This window comes from Oncorhynchus masou, unplaced genomic scaffold, assembly GCF_036934945.1.
Source record: "Oncorhynchus masou masou isolate Uvic2021 unplaced genomic scaffold, UVic_Omas_1.1 unplaced_scaffold_617, whole genome shotgun sequence".
NCBI lineage: Eukaryota > Metazoa > Chordata > Actinopteri > Salmoniformes > Salmonidae > Oncorhynchus > Oncorhynchus masou.
This window is the reverse complement of record NW_027012598.1, coordinates 300408-321379: the sequence shown is the minus strand read 5'-3', so window position 1 is coordinate 321379 and position 20972 is coordinate 300408. Positions and strand designations below refer to the sequence as shown.

At 48.2% G+C, this 20972-nt stretch overlaps 1 protein-coding gene across 4 annotated transcripts in view; it reads right to left on the bottom strand.

Annotated features, from left to right (window-relative positions):
- The window catches only part of LOC135536430 (ensconsin-like), a 64114-nt gene extending 46251 nt beyond the window's left edge, over positions 1-17863 (bottom strand). For all 4 annotated transcript variants that reach the window (XM_064962767.1, XM_064962768.1, XM_064962769.1 and 1 more), the window contains exon 1: positions 17612-17863. In XM_064962767.1, the coding sequence (XP_064818839.1) occupies positions 17612-17654 (43 nt within the window). In that variant the 5' untranslated portion in view covers positions 17655-17863. The remainder of the gene's footprint in view (positions 1-17611) is intronic.
- Positions 17864-20972: the final 3109 nt, after the last annotated feature.

Below are 20972 nucleotides of genomic sequence, written 5' to 3'. Positions count from 1 at the left end.
CAGTCCGTGTTTCCAGGAGACTTGCAGCACAAACTAATCTAAGTAAACCCCCACTACTTCAGGGAGAGGATTATCCACTGGGCTGTGGAGCAAGATGGTCGGCTAATATACAGTAGAAGACAAATATATATTACTACATGTTGCTAAGTTTACTTTCCCTGGTAGGTCACTCTAAAATGGTAAAAACGATAAATAAAATGGTTTTAAGGCGACAATGTGGAAACAGGTGCAGAAAAGATTGCGCTGCAGAGAAGGATAGACCAAGCACTTTTGTTTGTACATAATATTTCTGCCATAATTTCCCATCAACAAAATTAGCTTCTGGAGATCAGTACAGTGAGTCGGCAGCAGTGGCTGTACTGTGGCTGTACTGCTCAACTTGGACCAGGAGCGTCATAATCCCGCTATGATTGCTGGCGAGCCATCAAACAGGTTAACATTCACAGGGCCAGACAGATTTCCAGGATGTGTAATCAGAGCATGAACCTGACCAGCTGGCAACTGTCTACACTGACATTCTCAACCGGTCCCTGACCCAGTCTGTACTACCAGCATGTTTCAAGCAGACCGCCCTCGTGCCTGTGCCCAAGAACACTAAGGTAACCTGCCTAAATAACTACCAACCCGTAGCACTCACGTCTGTAGCTATGAAGTGCTTTGAAAGACTGGTCATGGCTCACATCAACACCATTTATCCCAGAAACCATAGACCCACTCCAATTTGCATACCGACCAAACAGATCCACAGATGATGCAATCTCCATTGCAATCCACACTGCCCTTTCCCACCTGGACAAAAGGAACACCTATGTGAGAATGCCATTCATTGACTACAGCTCAGCATTCAACACCATAGTACCCTCAAAGCTCATCACTAGGATAGGGACCCTGGGACTAAACACCTCCCTCTGCAACTGGATCCTGGACTTCCTGACAGGCCACCCCCAGGTGGTGAGGGTAGGCAACAACACACACACACACCACCCTGACCCTCAACACGGGGGCCCCGCAGGGGTGCGTGCTTTGTCCCCTTCTGTACTACATCACATAAGCCTGTGGGGCAACGCGCAACTCCAACAGCATCATTAAGATTGCTAACGACCTGAGGGTGATTAGTCTCATTGTCAGTGATCAGGTCATAGGGAGGTGGTCAGTACGGTGCCAGGACAACCACTCCCGCAACTGAGGCAAGACGAAGTGTGTGATCGTGGACTACAAGAAACATCCCCATAACACAGTGGACCTCATATATATATACCCCCATAACACAGTGGACCTCATATATATATATATATATACACACACCACCATAACACAGTAGACCTCATATACCCCCATAACACAGTAGACCTCATATATATATATACCCCCATAACACAGTAGACCTCATATATATATATACCCCCATAACACAGTAGACCTCATATATATATATATATACCCCCATAACACAGTAGACCTCATATATATATATATATATATATACCCCCATAACACAGTAGACCTCATATATATATACCCCCATAACACAGTAGACCTCATATATATATACCCCCATAACACAGTAGACCTCATATATATACCCCCATAACACAGTAGACCTCATATATATATACCCCCATAACACAGTAGACCTCATATATATATACCCCCATAACACAGTAGACCTCATATATATATATATATACCACCATAACACAGTAGACCTCATATATATACCCCCATAACACAGTAGACCTCATATATATATATATATATATATATATACACACACCACCATAACACAGTAGACCTCATATATATATATATATATATACCCCCATAACACAGTAGACCTCATATATATACCACCATAACACAGTAGACCTCATATATATACCACCATAACACAGTAGACCTCATATATATACCACCATAACACAGTAGACCTCATATATATACCACCATAACACAGTAGACCTCATATATATACCACCATAACACAGTAGACCTCATATATATACCACCATAACACAGTAGACCTCATATATATACCACCATAACACAGTAGACCTCATATATATACCCCCATAACACAGTAGACCTCATATATACACCACCATAACACAGTAGACCTCATATATACACCACCATAACACAGTAGACCTCATATATATACCCCCATAACACAGTGGACCTCATATATATATATATATACCCCCATAACACAGTAGACCTCATATATATACCCCATATATACACCCCCATAACACAGTAGACCTCATATATATACCACCATAACACAGTAGACCTCATATATATACCACCATAACACAGTAGACCTCATATATATATATATATACCCCCATAACACAGTAGACCTCATATATAGTGGGGCAAAAAAGTATTTAGTCAGCCACCAACTGTGCAAGTTCTCCCACTTAAAAAGATGAGGCCTGTAATTTTCATCATAGGTACACTTCAACTATGACAGACAAAATGAGAAAAAAAAAGAAAATCACATTGTAGGATTTATGAATTTATTTGCAAATTATGGTGGAAAATAAGTATTTGGTCACCTAAAAACACAGTAAACACATACCCCCATAACACAGTAGACCTCATATAATAGCACCATAACACAGTAGACCTCGTATATACCCCCATAACACAGTAGACCTCATATAATAGCACCATAACACAGTAGACCTCATATAATAGCACCATAACACTGCAGACCTCATATAATAGCACCATAACATGGTAGACCTCATATATAGCACCAAAGGACAATGGCGCTGTCTGTCTCTGCCAGGCCGGTTCCCCTCTCTCCACTGGGATCTCTGCCTCTAACCCTATTACAGGGGCTGAGTCACTGGCTTACTGGTGCTCTTCCATGCAGTCCCTAGGAGAGGTGCGTCACTTGAGTGGGTGGAGTCACTGCCGTGGTTTTTCTGTCCGGGTTGGCGCCCCCCTCATGCCGTGGCAGAGATCTTTGTGGGCTATACTCGGCCTTGTCTCAGGATGGTAAGTTGGTGGATGAAGATATCCCTCTAGTGGTGTGGGGGCTGTGCTTTGGCAACGTGGGTGGGGTTATATCCTTCCTGTTTGGCCCTGTCCGGGGGTGTCCTCGGATGGGGCACAGTGTCTCCCGACCCCTACTGTCTCAGCCTCCAGTATTTATGCTGCAGTAGTTTGTGTGTCAGGGGGCTAGGGTCAGTTTGTTATATCTGGTGTACTTCCTGTCCTATTCGGTGTCCTGTGTGAATTTAAGTGGGCTCTCTCTAATTCTCTCTTTCTCTCTCTCGGAGGACCTGAGCCCTAGGACCATGCCTCAGGACTATCTGGCCTGATGACTCCTTGCTGTCCCCAGTCCACCTGGCCGTGCTGCTGCTCCAGTTTCAACTGTTCTGCCTGTGGATATGGAATCCTGACCTGTTCACCGGACGTGCTACCTGTCCCAGACCGGCTGTTTTCAACTCTCTAGAGACAGCAGGAGTGGTAGAGATACACTGAATGATCGGCTATGAAAAGCCAACTGACATTTACTCCTGAGTTACTGACCTGTTGCACCCTCTTCAACCACTGTGATTATTATTATTTGACCATGCTGGTCATTTATGAACATTTGAACATCTTGGCCATGTTCTGTTATAATCTCCACCTGGCACAGCCAGAAGAGGACTGGCCACCCCACATAGCCTGGTTCCTCTAGGTTTCTTCCTAGGTTTTGGCCTTTCTAGGGAGTTTTTCCTAGCCACCGTGCTTCCACACCTGCATTGCTTGCTGTTTGGGGTTTTAGGCTGGGTTTCTGTACAGCACTTCGAGATATCAGCTGAGGTAAAAAGGGCTTTATAAATACATTTGATTGATTGATTGGCGACTCGCCCCTGCTGCGCTGGTGTCAGCACACACCTAGTCACATACAGGGCAGTCGCTCCCCAAGAACAAACAGGAACCACACACACCAGCCACGCAACGTTCTACTGCAATACGACATAGTCACCGCTACTCCACCACTAAACACAGTCCCAGTATCATCACTAGCCTGTTGATAGGGGGAAGTTGTTGTGACAGACTGAATTAACAGGACTCTGGTGACTGATGGACTATATCATCCCTTCTCTCTCCACAGTTCTCTGCCCCAGATACAGCCTGGCACACCCCCCCCCCAGCATCACACACCCCCCGGTGTCATCTCCTCTGCATCACACACCCCCCGGTGTCATCTCCTCTGCATCACACACCCCCCAGGTGTCATCTCCTCAGCATCACACACCCCCCGGTGTCATCTCCTCTGCATCACACACCCCCCGGTGTCATCTCCTCTGCATCACACACCCCCCGGTGTCATCTCCTCTGCACCACACACCCCGGTGTCATCTCCTCAGCATCACACACCCCCGGTGTCATCTCCTCTGCATCACACACCCCCGGTGTCATCTCCTCTGCATCACACACCCCCGGTGTCATCTCCTCTGCATCACACACCCCGGTGTCATCTCCTCTGCATCACACCACACCCCCGGTGTCATCTCCTCAGCATTACACCACACCCCCCCCCCCGGTGTCATCTCCTCTGCATCACACCACACCCCCCCGGTGTCATCTCCTCTGCATCACACCACACCCCCGGTGTCATCTCCTCTGCATCACACCACACCCCCCGGTGTCATCTCCTCTGCATCACACCACACCCCCCCGGTGTCATCTCCTCAGCATTACACCACAACCCCCCCCCCCCCGGTGTCATCTCCTCTGCATCACACCACACCCCCCCCGGTGTCATCTCCTCTGCATCACACCACACCCCCCCGGTGTCATCTCCTCTGCATCACACCACACCCCCCCGGTGTCATCTCCTCTGCATCACACCACACCCCCGGTGTCATCTCCTCTGCATCACACCACACCCCCCGGTGTCATCTCCTCAGCATCACACCACACCCCCCGGTGTCATCTCCTCAGCATCACACCACACCCCCCCGGTGTCATCTCCTCAGCATCACACCACAGACACCCCCGGTGTCATCTCCTCAGCATCACACCACACCCCCCGGTGTCATCTCCTCTGCATCACACCACACCCCCCCGGTGTCATCTCCTCAGCATCACACACCCCCGGTGTCATCTCCTCAGCATCACACACCCCCGGTGTCATCTCCTCAGCATCACACCACAGACACCCCCCGGTGTCATCTCCTCAGCATCACACCACAGACACCCCCCGGTGTCATCTCCTCAGCATCACACACCCCCGGTGTCATCTCCTCAGCATCACACACCCCCGGTGTCATCTCCTCAGCATCACACACCCCCGGTGTCATCTCCACAGCATCACACACCCCCCGGTGTCATCTCCTCAGCATCACACACCCCCCGGTGTCATCTCCTCTGCATCACACCACAGACACCCCCCGGTGTCATCTCCTCTGCATCACACCACACCCCCCCCGGTGTCATCTCCTCAGCATCACACCACAGACACCCCCCGGTGTCATCTCCTCTGCATCACACCACAGACACCCCCGGTGTCATCTCCTCAGCATCACACCACAGACACCCCCCGGTGTCATCTCCTCAGCATCACACACCCCCCGGTGTCATCTCCTCAGCATCACACCACAGACACCCCCCGGTGTCATCTCCTCAGCATCACACACCCCCCGGTGTCATCTCCTCAGCATCACACACCCCCCGGTGTCATCTCCTCAGCATCACACACCCCCCGGTGTCATCTCCTCAGCATCACACACCCCCCGGTGTCATCTCCTCTGCATCACACCACAGACACCCCCCGGTGTCATCTCCTCAGCATCACACCACACCCCCCCCCCCGGTGTCATCTCCTCTGCATCACACCACAGAAACCCCCGGTGTCATCTCCTCTGCATCACACCACACCCCCCCCGGTGTCATCTCCTCTGCATCACACCACACCCCCCCGGTGTCATCTCCTCAGCATCACACACCCCCGGTGTCATCTCCCTCAGCATCACACACCCCCGGTGTCATCTCCTCAGCATCACACACCCCCGGTGTCATCTCCTCAGCATCACACACCCCCGGTGTCATCTCCCTCAGCATCACACACCCCCGGTGTCATCTCCCTCAGCATCACACACCCCCGGTGTCATCTCCTCAGCATCACACACCCCCGGTGTCATCTCCTCAGCATCACACCCCCGGTGTCATCTCCTCAGCATCACACACCCCCGGTGTCATCTCCCTCAGCATCACACACCCCCGGTGTCATCTCCTCAGCATCACACCCCCGGTGTCATCTCCTCAGCATCACACACCCCCGGTGTCATCTCCTCAGCATCACACCCCCGGTGTCATCTCCTCAGCATCACACACCCCCGGTGTCATCTCCTCAGCATCACACACCCCCGGTGTCATCTCCCTCAGCATCACACACCCCCGGTGTCATCTCCTCTGCATCACACCACAGACACCCCCGGTGTCATCTCCTCTGCATCACACCACAGAAACCCCCCGGTGTCATCTCCTCAGCATCACACACCCCCGGTGTCATCTCCTCAGCATCACACACCCCCGGTGTCATCTCCTCAGCATCACACACCCCCGGTGTCATCTCCTCAGCATCACACACCCCCGGTGTCATCTCCTCAGCATCACACACCCCCGGTGTCATCTCCTCAGCATCACACACCCCCGGTGTCATCTCCTCAGCATCACACACCCCGGTGTCATCTCCTCTGCATCACACCACAGACACCCCCGGTGTCATCTCCTCAACATCACACCACAGAAACCCCCGGTGTCATCTCCTCTGCATCACCACACCCCCCGGTGTCATCTCCTCTGCATCACACCACACCCCGGTGTCATCTCCTCAGCATCACACACCCCCGGTGTCATCTCCTCAGCATCACACACCCCCGGTGTCATCTCCTCAGCATCACACACCCCGGTGTCATCTCCTCAGCATCACACACCCCCGGTGTCATCTCCTCTGCATCACACCACAGACACCCCCAGTGTCATCTCCTCTGCATCACACCACACCCCCCCGGTGTCATCTCCTCAGCATCACCACCCCCCCCGGTGTCATCTCCTCAGCATCACACCACACCCCCGGTGTCATCTCCTCTGCATCACACCACACCCCCCCGGTGTCATCTCCTCAGCATCGCACCACAGACACCCCCCGGTGTCATCTCCTCAGCATCACACACCGCCCGGTGTCATCTCCTCAGCATCACACACCCCCCGGTGTCATCTCCTCAGCATCACACCCCCCGGTGTCATCTCCTCAGCATCACACCCCCCGGTGTCATCTCCTCAGCATCACACCCCCCGGTGTCATCTCCTCAGCATTACACCACACCCCCCCCGGTGTCATCTCCTCTGCATCACACCACACCCCCACCGGTGTCATCTCCTCTGCATCACACCACACCCCCGGTGTCATCTCCTCTGCATCACACCACACACCCCGGTGTCATCTCCTCAGCATCACACCACACCCCCGGTGTCATCTCCTCTGCATCACACCACACCCCCGGTGTCATCTCCTCAGCATCACACCACAGACACCCCCGGTGTCATCTCCTCAACATCACACCACAGACACCCCCGGTGTCATCTCCTCAACATCACACCACAGACACCCCCGGTGTCATCTCCTCAACATCACACACCCCCGGTGTCATCTCCCTCAGCATCACACACCCCGGTGTCATCTCCTCAGCATCACACACCCCCGGTGTCATCTCCTCAGCATCACACACCCCCGGTGTCATCTCCTCAGCATCACACCCCCGGTGTCATCTCCTCAGCATTACACCACACCCCCGGTGTCATCTCCTCAGCATCACACACCCCCGGTGTCATCTCCTCAGCATTACACCAGACTCTTCCCCCCACTGTCACCCCCCACAAAAACAACTAAAGCAGACAAATAAAAATTCCAATATAATGATTTTTAACTTCTTCACTGATGGAAACACCAGTCGATGGAAGTATATTTGAACCGGTCATGCTTAGTCTCTAGGTTGCATTATTAACGTGGAATTAAATTGGCGTGCGTATTTTTCGATAATCTTTACGCATCTTATTTATCACAAGCGCACAGCATACAGGTACAGAGCCTGTGTTTGAGCCAAACATCAGACAGAATCTATCAGTACTGCTGCATTTTAAATAAATAGGAGATTAAATGGGCATTATTTAGAGCCCCCCAAAATGTTACCTTTATTGCATTCAATATGTCTGACAGCCCCCCTGGACCTCTTGTAATACACACTCATTCTACATTCCTAAAAGAGACATTTTCATCTGTCAAATGAAACAGACAATGTACAGACAACAGTGTTATTTATCCAAGCTAATTGCATTACGGAACAAACATTGATGCGGTGCCCTACTGCCTTGTGGACATTGCTTTATGTGAAGAAATAGTTTAACATGTTATGCTAAACTGTTCTGATCTGTTGCATCAGACTCATGTTTTTATTTATTTTATGTAGCCTAGGCTTACTGGTTGTATGTTTCCTTCTCAACAAGCTGACCAATAGTAGAAAGGTTGGATCTATTCTATTGGGGATAGTAGACTGACATAGGCTAGTGATGATGCCGTTTATTACTCGTCTTGTTGGCAGAGGAAAAGTCAAATGTGGAAAGTCTTCAAAGTTCAGAATTGAGTAAAAACGTTACACTGTTGCATCCTGGAGTTGCATGTTCTGTTAAGATGAATTACCAGAATGTAAATGTGGTCTCCCATCACCGGGGGTGGGCGCCCTAGCCGGGTCTCAGTCACAGGGGCTGGGGGCCCTAGCCGGGTCTCCGTCACCGGGGGTGGGGGCCCTAGCCGGGTTAAGCACCCAATGCATATGGGTCTGGTGGTTTTTCAGTTATTTAATATGTTGCCTGTCAAACGTCCGAAACCCTGACACACACCAGTCTTCTATTTTCCTGTTGATACCCCACCAGTGACCCCTGAACACCCCAGCCCTCCCCTCCTCTCCATCCCCACAACATACCTCTTTTCCTCCTCTGTGACCCCTGAACACCCCAGCCCTCCCCTCTATCCCCTCCATCCCCACAACATACCTCTTTTCCTCCTCTGTAACCCCTGAACACCCCAGCCCTCCCCTCTATCCTCTCCTTCCCCACAACATACCTCTTTTCCTCCTCTGTGACCCCTGAACACCCCAGCCCTCCCCTCTATCCCCTCCATCCCCACAACATACCTCTTTTCCTCCTCTGTGACCCCTGAACACCCCAGCCCTCCCCTCTATCCTCTCCATCCCCACAACATACCTCTTTTCCTCCTCTGTGACCCCTGAACACCCCAGCCCTCCCCTCTATCCCCTCCATCCCCACAACATACCTCTTTTCCTCCTCTGTGCTCCTATTCCTTTCTGTCCTTCCTCTTCCTCATTGATGGTAAAGAGGGCAGGGATGACAGACCGGCTGCCCCCCTTCCTCAGCTTCTCCTTGCGCACTGGTCCCCTTACACAGCCCCCTGGCATCCCTCTGTCCCAGCACCCAGTCTGGCTAACCCTGGGAGCAGGAAACAACACCCCTCCGCAAGCTGCTGGAGGGGTGGAGATAAAGTCCCCCCACACCACCACAACTGAAGTCCTGCCAGGCTAAAGGCTAACAGACAATGCTAGCTAGCTGCAGGCTAACCTCCTCTGTCGGAGGCACATCTCAGCTGTTCTCCTCCGAGTGCGTCAGGTAGGTAGGGCGAGAGAGAGCGAGCGAGAGGCAGTCTGCAACAGTAGTGGCGAGAGAGAGCGAGAGGCAGTCTGCAACAGTAGTGGCAGGAGAGAGAGAGAGAGGCAGTCTGCAACAGTAGTGGCAGGAGAGAGAGAGAGAGGCAGTCTGCAACAGTAGTGGCAGGAGGAGAGAGAGAGAGAGAGAGAGAGAGAGAGAGAGAGAGAGAGAGAGGCAGTCTGCAACAGTAGTGGCAGGAGAGAGAGAGAGAGAGAGGCAGTCTGCAACAGTAGTGGCGAGAGAGAGAGAGAGAGAGAGGCAGTCTGCAACAGTAGTGGCAGAAGAGAGAGCGAGGGAGAGCGAGCGAGAGAGCGAGGCAGTCTGCAACAGCAGTGGCAGGAGAGAGAGAGCGTGCGAGTGAGCGAGAGAGAGGCTATGTGCTCACTGCCCACAAAATGAGGTGGAAACTGAGCTGCACTTCCTAACCTCCTGCCCAATGTATGACCATATTAGAGAGACATATTTCCCTCAGATTACACAGATACACAAAAAATTTTTAAACAAATCCAATTTTGATAAACTCCCATATCTACTGGGTGAAACTGTGTGCCATCAGAGCAGCAAGATTTGTGACCTGTTGCCACAAGAAAAGGGCAACCAGTGAAGAACACACACCATTGTAAATACAACCCATATTTATGCTTATTTATTTTATCTTGTGTCCTTCACCATTTGTACATTGTTAAAACACTATGTATGTATGTATGTATGTATGTATGTATGTATGTATGTATGCATGTATGCATGTATGCATGTATATGACATTTGCAATGTCTTTATTGTTTTGAAACTTCTGTATGTGTAATGTTTGCTGTTAATTTTGTTTATTTCACTTTATATATTATCTACCTCACTTGCTTTGGCAATGTTAACACGTTTCCCATGCCAATAAAGCCCTTGAATTGAATTGAGAGAGAGAGAGAGGCAGTCTGCAACAGCAGTGGCAGGTGATATGAGAGAGAGAGAGAGAGGCAATCTGCAACAGTAGTGGCAGGTGATGAGAGAGAGAGAGAGAGAGAGAGAGGCAGTCTGCAACAGCAGTGTCAGGTGATATGAGAGAGAGAGAGGCAGTCTGTGACAGCAGTGGCAGGTGATATGAGAGAGAGAGAGGCAGTCTGTGACAGCAGTGGCAGGTGATATTGGTGATAGTGGCAGCCCAGGAGAGCAGAGCAGAGCAGGCCAGAGCAGGAGAGCAGAGCAGGCCAGAGCAGGCCAGCAGAGCAGAGCAGGCCAGCAGAGCAGAGCAGGCCAGCAGAGCAGAGCAGGCCAGGAGAGCAGAGCAGAGCAGGCCAGGAGAGCAGAGCAGGCCAGGAGAGCAGAGCAGAGCAGGCCAGGAGAGCAGAGCAGAGCAGGCCAGGAGAGCAGAGCAGCCCAGGAGAGCAGAGCAGAGCAGCCCAGGAGAGCAGAGCAGACCAGCCCAGGAGAGCAGAGCAGACCAGCCCAGGAGAGCAGAGCAGACCAGCCCAGGAGAGCAGAGCAGAGCAGCCCAGGAGAGCAGAGCAGAGCAGGCCAGGAGAGCAGAGCAGAGCAGGCCAGGAGAGCAGAGCAGAGCAGGCCAGGAGAGCAGAGCAGAGCAGAGCAGGCCAGGAGAGCAGAGCAGAGCAGAGCAGGCCAGGAGAGCAGAGCAGAGCAGGCCAGGAGAGCAGAGCAGAGCAGGCCAGGAGAGCAGAGCAGAGCAGGCCACGAGAGCAGAGCAGAGCAGGCCACGAGAGCAGAGCAGAGCAGGCCACGAGAGCAGAGCAGAGCAGGCCACGAGAGCAGAGCAGAACAGGCCACGAGAGCAGAGCAGAGCAGGCCACGAGAGCAGAGCAGGCCACGAGAGCAGAGCAGACCACGAGAGCAGAGCAGACAAGGAGAGCAGAGCAGACAAGGAGAGCAGAGCAGACCAGATTGTAGAGTTTTAACCCTGCTTCTAAACCTGTCCTGTACACACCCCTTGTTACTGTGTCTCTCCCATTCAACTCTCACAGTTCAATCTGATCTTTGTCCCCATGCAGAAAACAATGTAACCCTGTACTGACACGTGAACCCTGCTCACACACCAAGCCCATTCAGACCGCAGACCTTAAGCCTCTATTCAGGAAGTGATCTTCTGACCAATAAACCTTTGTTAAGAGCCCCAGCGCTCCTCCTGAACATTAACGCAGTACGGTTTTAGAAACATATGGAACGTATCTGTCATATCAGTGAGAAACAATTTTAATAAAGACAGTGACACTCCACCTGGGGGGCTAGACAAGGTGACACTCCACCTGGGGGGGGCTAGACAAGGTGACACTCCACCTGCCTGGGGGGGGGGGGGGGGCTAGACAAGGTGACACTCCACCTGCCTGGGGGGGGGGCTAGACAAGGTGACACTCCACCTGCCTGGGGGGGGGGCTAGACAAGGTGACACTCCACCTGCCTGGGGGGGGGGCTAGGCAAGGTGGAACTTTTTGTGTCAGTAATAAGAGACATGGTGCTGGAAACCTTAACGTGCAAATATTGATATAAAACCATCCTATAGGTAGTAAGTCATGGAGTCATGTGATGACGTGGTCCTCCCACTATGACTCAGGAAAGCATGCAGTTTATTAGGCTACAGATTAAATCAATTAATGCTGAACTTCACAGGGTGGTGAAAGTGCACAGTGATACATATCGACGGTCTTATTCTGGTGACGTGATCAGAGACGCTTGGCTGCCGTTTGCCAAATAAAAATAATCTCGCTCTTTGGTCCGTAATAATCTCATCTATACCCAGCTGTTGGCTAGAGAGCACATACCAGAGTATTGTGACAAAAATATGTTTTCATCGCATTTTCAACTGATGGTTAACATTTTTTTAGGGGGAACAGTGCGTTAACTGCCTCGCTCAGGGGGAACAGTGTGTTAACAGTGCGTTAACTGCCTCGCTCAGGGGGAACAGTGTGTTAACAGTGCGTTAACTGCCTCGCTCAGGGGGAACAGTGTGTTAACAGTGCGTTAACTGCCTCGCTCAGGGGGAACAGTGGGTTAACTGCCTCGCTCAGGGGGAACAGTGTGTTAACAGTGCGTTAACTGCCTCGCTCAGGGGGAACAGTGTGTTAACAGTGCGTTAACTGGCTCGCTCAGGGGGAACAGTGCGTTAACTGCCTCGCTCAGGGGGAACAGTGCGTTAACTGCCTCGCTCAGGGGGAACAGTGTGTTAACAGTGCGTTAACTGCCTCGCTCAGGGGGAACAGTGCGTTAACTGCCTCGCTCAGGGGAACAGTTAACCTTCAAAAATGGAAGGCAGTTAGCCTGGGTATGGGGCTCTTTAGCTAATCCACTCTCTGTACTCCATGCCATCTGCCAAAGAAAAACACCACCTGCTAGACAAAACAGATTTAGGGCCCAGTTATCCCTCTCTCTTCACCTCTTCCTCTCTGGTGTAAACTCAAGACGTTTCAGGGCATTACCATAGATCCCGTCTTGGGACAATCAGTGTAATTTAGTAAATACCGCATCTCTACGGCAACCAAGATGCCACTGTAGCTCGCTTAAGGCTAGGTTGAAGAAGCCACTGTAGCTAGCTTAAGGCTAGGTTGAAGAAGCCACTGTAGCTAGCTTAAGGCTAGGCTAGGTTGAAGAAGCCACTGTAGCTAGCTTAAGGCTAGGTTGAAGAAGCCACTGTAGCTAGCTTAAGGCTAGGCTAGGTTGAAGAAGCCACTGTAGCTAGCTTAAGGCTAGGTTGAAGAAGCCACTGTAGCTAGCTTAAGGCTAGGCTAGGTTGAAGAAGCCACTGTAGCTAGCTTAAGGCTAGGTTGAAGAAGCCACTGTAGCTAGCTTAAGGCTAGGTTGAAGAAGCCACTGTAGCTAGCTTAAGGCTAGGCTAGGTTGAAGAAGCCACTGTAGCTCGCTACCTACACCTAATAATTATCATCAAAAACAAAACTTCATTACCAACATAAAACGGGAGGAAACAGTCATATTATAATTGTCTTAACAGCCAATGTATTACGTAGCATTGACCAATAGAAACAGGGGGATTTAGCCGTCACCGAACACCACATCTCCATCTTCCCGGTTTGGTAAAATCCTATTCTTTGATGGACTCTGGCTGGACTGAATATATGGAGCCAGATAGCTGCCAAAAGGTTGAAGCTACGTATCGTTAGGATCATAAGAAAAGCCATGCGTTAAACGTAAATGTGACATTTAATCTGTGAACATATACAAACGTGACCATTACGGACTAACATTTTAGGCTTGTTGACGTACAATAATTACCGTTCAGAGTTTTGACAGTTTCATCTCACCAACAAATAAAATGAAGTACACAAAAGGAGTGCTAACACTAACAAGCGTAAACACAGTATATAAAAAAAAACAGAGGTCAGGGAAACAGGGAAACAGGTACCCTGCACGTTTTCAAGTTAAAAGTCTTCATTCTCTATTACTCCTCAGTTGAGTTTACTTCACATTTCGGTAGCTAATGTCATGGATTAGCTACCAACCTTTGTTTGCCAGCCAAAGTCTACATAGTACTAGTTGGTCTGTTAGGTGTCTCACTGCAGCATGGGCATATCTCTGGGTGACGTGGACATCCCCATGCACCTTAACAACAAAGAAATGACTCATTCAATATTGCGCCATCCCATTCTCTGGGCTCTGTCTGCAATCATAACCAGTAGTATATACCAGGAATATTGAATCATAATAATAGATGTTTGAAGAATCTATGAATTATGTATGACCACAAGTGTCTTCGACACTCAAAATATTTTCGTATAATAAAAAAAATGTATTTCATCACTCAATCTTGCCAAAGCACATTCTGAAGGAGGGGTTAATATGAATTCAAACTAATTAGACATGACTTATATGAATCGGGTCATGTGACTCACCTCAGGAAACAAGGCGTATGTCACTACTAGGAGAGCCATTTGAGCGCAAACCTATTTTTTTTAGGGGGGGGCAGAAATGTCTTCTGGAACATGTGAGCTTTCATGTGCCTTAATAACAAACTTGTATGTCATCTGTAAATACAAATGATATGTTAAATTAAGAGCCTAGTTGGTTTAGCCACAGAAAAAGTCAGGAACCTTCCCGCTAGTCATGATTGGATGAGATAATGAGTGGGCTGGATATGCCGAGAGATGGGTTCGGATTGGTCTGCCATGTAGCACGCTTCTGTCTATTTGAGCTGGTCAGTATGTGTAGGTAATCTAACGCAGCTTTTTATTTTATGTATTGCTTAGTAGAACTGCATAAGTGTTTATCTCCACTTTCTGGACAACCGAGTTTTGAAATCAGTGGAATTAAAGTATGATGACTAAGGACATGGAGAAAACACCTGTCTCCGGATTACATCTTCAAACTAAGGGCAACAGTGGCATCTGCAACAGTGCCAGAGAGGGAGAAGCGTTCATCCATGGATACGGGTAAGAGAGTCTAGCTAGCTACATTCAGAAATTAGACGTTTCTAATTTTGTCAGAAAGTCATTTTCATTAAGTTAGTGTACTGTTAAAGTATACAAGCTAGCTAGCTACGTCTTAACAAAAGACTCCATGGTCTGTCTACATGCGTTGAATTTGGACTTGCAGCGCGATGTGCATCACAAATAGAACTGACTTCTATTTTAGTCCTTGGCAACGCAGACGCTCGTTGTCGCACACGAGAGCAATGTGGGTGCAATAATTGAATAATATATAGATTTCTACATTTATTTTGCACCGCTGGTACACGCGACGCGAGCATTGTAGTCAGCCAGTTAGGCCTACAGTCCGTGCTCCCAAATACTGGGGAAAAAGTATGATTCATTAGGTTACATCATTACCCCCACAGTAGCCCCACATGGCTATAAAAATGTATTACGCAACCAGATGGCCATTAAACACACAACAGCATGGCATATTTAGATAGTGGAATAGGCCTAGACTAAATCATATTTACTTTCTATTTTACAGCTCAGGCGGTTATTCTCGACAAGGCTCTTCTTTGTCTTCAGAGTATCATTCTCACACAAGTCATTTGCTGATGGCCCCAAGCCTATACTACGCCATCTACTGGTATAACGTCATTATCAAATGCCGTTCTAAAACAAGCTTGCAAAGCAACTAACATCTGGGCTAGAGTTGAGTGATTAGTTAACTTTGACTAGCTACATTCACTTCCTGTCCTTTGCAGATGCCACATTCGTGACAAAAGTTTGTACGTATAGAGAAGATCTGTAACTACTGAGTAAAGGGAGACAAATTAAGACTTGAATATGTAAATCTTAAATAATAGTCGTAACACAGGGTTTGTACGTTTACAGATCTAATTTTACGTGGTTACGTTTCATGCATGGCTTCTCTTACAATCCTAACAATTTACGTATAGATTTCCTTACGATTCTAACAATACATACGTTCAACTTTTTGGCAGGTATTTGGCTCCATATGAACGCAGCCCAAAGTTTGGAAAATGTCAAAGTATGCAGCGTGAGTCTCACAACGGAGCCTTCAACCACAAGGGGGCGCTGCGATTCCACGCCAACGGAGCCTTCAACCACAAGGGGGCGCTGCGATTCCACGCCAACGGAGCCTTCAACCGCAAGGGGGCGCTGCGATTCCACGCCAACGGAGCCTTCAACCGCAAGGGGGCGCTGCGATTCCACGCCATTGTGGGCATCCACATTGAAATAAATGACATCCGGTGCAACACAAAGTGCTTATGGGTAATGTAAGGCTTCAACATAAATGAGACGGACAGAGAGGATCCATAGTTTAATCTCAAAATGGAGTACAAAAATGTCATACTATTTCATCACCAGACGCAGAGAACGATTTGAGATTGATTAGGACTGGGGAGGTATAGGTTAGTGGGTCTGGGCCCCCATCGAACCGCCACGCTGGGCCTGGGCCCCATCGAACCGCCACTCCGGGCCCCATCGAACCGCCACTCCGGGCCCCATCGAACCACCACGCTGGGCCTGGGCCCCATCGTACTAGGCATATACTCCTTATTCCTGGGAACAATATAATACATCAAATGGCCAAAAACTAGATTCTAGGCCATGATGCAAAACACATAGCCTAATACTGAAACCAAATCTCTTCCACAGTAGGCTAAACCTCTTCATCCTATCAGCAGGCAGTGCTTGGATTTGGTCACTACACTGCCTGGAATTCAACTCGGGCACAAATGAGCGTTTGAGTCAGGACGCGTTCCTCTCAAGACCTCAACAAGTCAGAATGTTGAATACAATGATATATTTTTAAATATCCTAGTAGAGGTCGGGAGAGTAGTTTCCTTATTCTAACGCTAATTTCTATTTGACGTAGAATAGAATGCAACGTCGTGTTTCCAGGCAAGGCACGACAGTGCAACAAAGCCATAATCCCTTTATGTAATCTATAGCCACCCATTTGATAGCCTGGGCGCAACATTAGTTCCCTTGTCTGGGTTGGAACAATTCAGTAGTGTGCCGAACATGACAGGGATACTGTGTAATAGAGATTCAACATTAACGATATATGCGGGTTACAAAATCCGGGGCTGTTCCCACCCGCTACACCTGTCATATCAACTCAGCGGGGAACACCGGGAATTCTACCGCAACAGGCATTCCGAACTGCGCGGTGTAACATCCCCAGCCAACAGGTGTATCTAGTCTCGTGCCCCAATTCGTGTGGAGAACGACCAAACAGCTCGTTAAAAAGTAGTAGTATTAAAAGTAGTTTTCCGTTTGAAACACAGTTGCATAATAACCGGCGGGTTCAGTGATCTATGGGTTGATAGTTAATCCGGTCCCCGTGACCCGACGGCTCTCGCTACTTCCAATCACATATTCTCATCGACAGAAGAGAATAGTGGGGTTCAAAAGCCCCTCCGTACGGTCAACGGACACCCCAAGTTAATGGACACGTTAAACGAGAGAAGTTGTCGAGGGCAGCTCACCTTGTGTCTCTGGAGATGCGTCGCTGCTGTCCTGGTCGGCCATTCCTGACGTCGACTGAGGGATTAGCCTGGAGACGGTGGAACGGGGGAAACCGGTCCCCTGGCGGACAGGTGGAGGACAACACACACTTCTGTTTTAATCACATCTTTGATCGCCGTTCAGGCACCTGTTCCCTTCCCTAAAGAATAGGCTAATCATACTGGTAAATAAGGGGTTCTGAACGATGTGTACGCATTCCTTGGCTTTATCAACGACAGCATGGGCACAAGTTCAGAGTCCGCAGCTCAGGTGAAATGAATACACCGTGGGGTTCAATACTGTGTAACTCTTTCCGCGGGTTCACTTCATGTGAAACATTAACCTAGATGATTCAGATAAGTGTTGATATAACTCGTCTAAAAAAAGGTACAGATCTAGGATCAGCTTCCCCTGCCCAATATCCTAACCATTAGTGAGGGGAAATGCTGAAATGATCCCAGATCAGCGTTTAGGGCCAACTTCACGCTACACCGTAGATAGACTACAGTATATGTAAATATACTGCCACCTACTGGTAAAACGTGGATAATGATCATAACGATCATGGTATTGCTTTGGCTGCACTCAGACAGACGTAACAATGTATTACGTTTTAATAGCTAAAAACTGTCTTCATCAGGGTATCATGACTATTTCAAATGTATCTTTATTAAAAAGTAATTTCAGAATATTTTGGCAAGCTGGCTAACTCATTGACCCTGCTTTGTAGTTGGCCCCTGTGGTGTTGGTCTTAGTGGTGACTGTTTTACAAACATGATTTCACTGCAACATGGATAAATGAGACACAATGCGGAACATATTTAGACAAAGTTGTCAAACGTTTCTAATATTCTCTATTAACTGAGTTTGAGTTCTTGTGTATTTAATTTATGCTGTTTTGCTCTTCATTTGAGTTCTTTTGGTGATTGTGGTTTGTTGAAATTATTTTCTTTTGGGATCATTTATTTCAGAAATAGGAAACACATTGAAGGCAGTTTTTACAAGCGTTTTAGTCACCTCAGGGGCAACGAGTTAAAAAAATACATACATAAAATATGAGGGGGTACTTTGGACCATAAAACAGGATCAACAACTTGATTTCTGGTTTATTAAGAAAGCACTTGCTCCCAGGTATCTTTTGTAACATTTCATCAGGCATCCATACAGATCCCCTGGGAGCAGCTGCGGTGTCCTTTGTCGTGAATTCATCAGGCATCCATACAGATCCCCTGGGAGCAGCTGCGGTGTCCTTTGTCGTGAATTCATCAGGCATCCATACAGATCCCCTGGGAGCAGCTGCGGTGTCCTTTGTCGTGAATTCATCAGGCATCCATACAGATCCCCTGGGAGCAGCTGCGGTGTCCTTTGTCGTGAATTCATCAGGCATCCATACAGATCCCCTGGGAGCAGCTGCGGTGTCCTTTGTCGTGAATTCATCAGGCATCCATACAGATCCCCTGGGAGCAGCTGCAGTGTCCTTTGTCGTGAATTCACCTACAACTCCAGCACCTGCATGTGCCTATGTTCTTCAGCTTTTGTCATTAACAAGCCTAAAACTTAGATATTTGTTTTGGGTTGTCGAGTAAGACAATTACCATTTCAAGCTTATCTTTACCCCCCAAAAATAAACAAAAGTTATTTCAGAAAATTTAATATTTAGGCAAGCTAACACACCGATCCTGCTTTGTAGTAACGCCCTCAGAACATAAAGGTAAACAATAATGAAATATTCCAACAGGCGCAGAGACCAACAGCAAACACAGTGAATAGTGAACACAGATAAATAGACCCGATTGAAGTGTTGGATAACATGTACATTCATCCCAATGTATTACCTGAAAGCAGTGAGCAGGGCTGCAACACAAATCAACAGATAAGACCTTTCTCTAGCAGCAGCAGCCTATTGTACCATCCGAACCTTCCTAAGACATGATTTGTTTTGTAGGGTGACCACATGTTCCGGATTGGGCAGGATAGTCACACATTTTGGCCCTTTGTCCCCACAACCAATCATGTCCTGTATTTTATCCACAAATTCAAACAACAAATTTGCCAATAAAAGCAGGACGCTTCTGATACAATGTCCCACAAAATCATCCCATATTTGGTTATTTTAAATGTGGTCACCCTAGTCAGTGGCAGTGGTGTAAAGTACTTTAAAATACAACTTAAGTTTTTTTTACTTAAGTCCTTTTTTGGGGGTATCTGTACTTTACAATTCGTATTTTTGTCAACTTTTACTTAACTACAGTTGAAGTCGGAAGTTTACTTACACTGAGGTTGGAGTCATTAAAACTCGCTTTTCAACCACTCCAGAAATTTCTTGTTAACAAACTATAGTTTTGGCAAGTCGGTTAGGACATCTACTTTGTGGATGACACATGTCATTTTTCCAACAATTGTTAACAGACAGAATATTTTACTTATAATTCACTGTATCACAATTCCAGTGGGTCAGAAGTTTACATACACTAAGCTGACTGTGCCTTTAAACAGCTTGGAAAAGCCCAGAAAATGATGTCATTGCTTTAGAAGCTTCTGATAGGCTAATTGACATAATTTGAGTCAATTGGGGGTGTACCTGTGGATGTATTTCAAGGCCTACCTTCAAACTCAGTGCCTCTTTGTTTGACATCATGGGAAAATCAAAGGAAATCAGCCAATATCTCTGAAAATAATTTGTAAATCTCCATAAATCTGGTTCATCCTTGGGAGCAATTTCCAAACACCTGAAGGTACCACATTCATCTGTACAAACAATAGTACGCAAGTATGAACACCATGGGACCACGCAGTCGTCATACTGCTCAGGAAGGAGACGCGTTCTGTCTCCTAGAGATGAAGGTACTTTGGTGTGAAATGTGCAAATTAATCCCAGAACAACAGCAAAGGAACCTTGTGAAGATGCTGGACGAAACGGGTACAAAAGTATCTATAACCACAGTAAAACGAGTCCTATATCGACATAACCTGAAAGGCTGCTCAGCAAGGAAGAAGCCACTGCTCCAAAACCGCCATAAAAAAGCCAGACTACGGTTTGCAACTGCACATGGGGACAAAGACCTTACTTTTTAGAGAAATGTCATCGGGTCTGATGAAACAAACCTAGAACTGTTTAGCCATAATGACCATCGTTATGTTTAGAGGAAAAAGGGTGAGGTTTGCAAGCCGAAGAACACCATCCCAACTGTGAAGCACAGGGGTGGCAGCATCATGTTATGGGGGTGATTTACTGCAGGAGGGACTGGTCCACTTCAAACTAGAAAGCATCATGAGGAAAGAAAATGTGGAAATATTGAAGCAACATCAAGACATTAGTCAGGAAGTTAAATCTTGGTCACA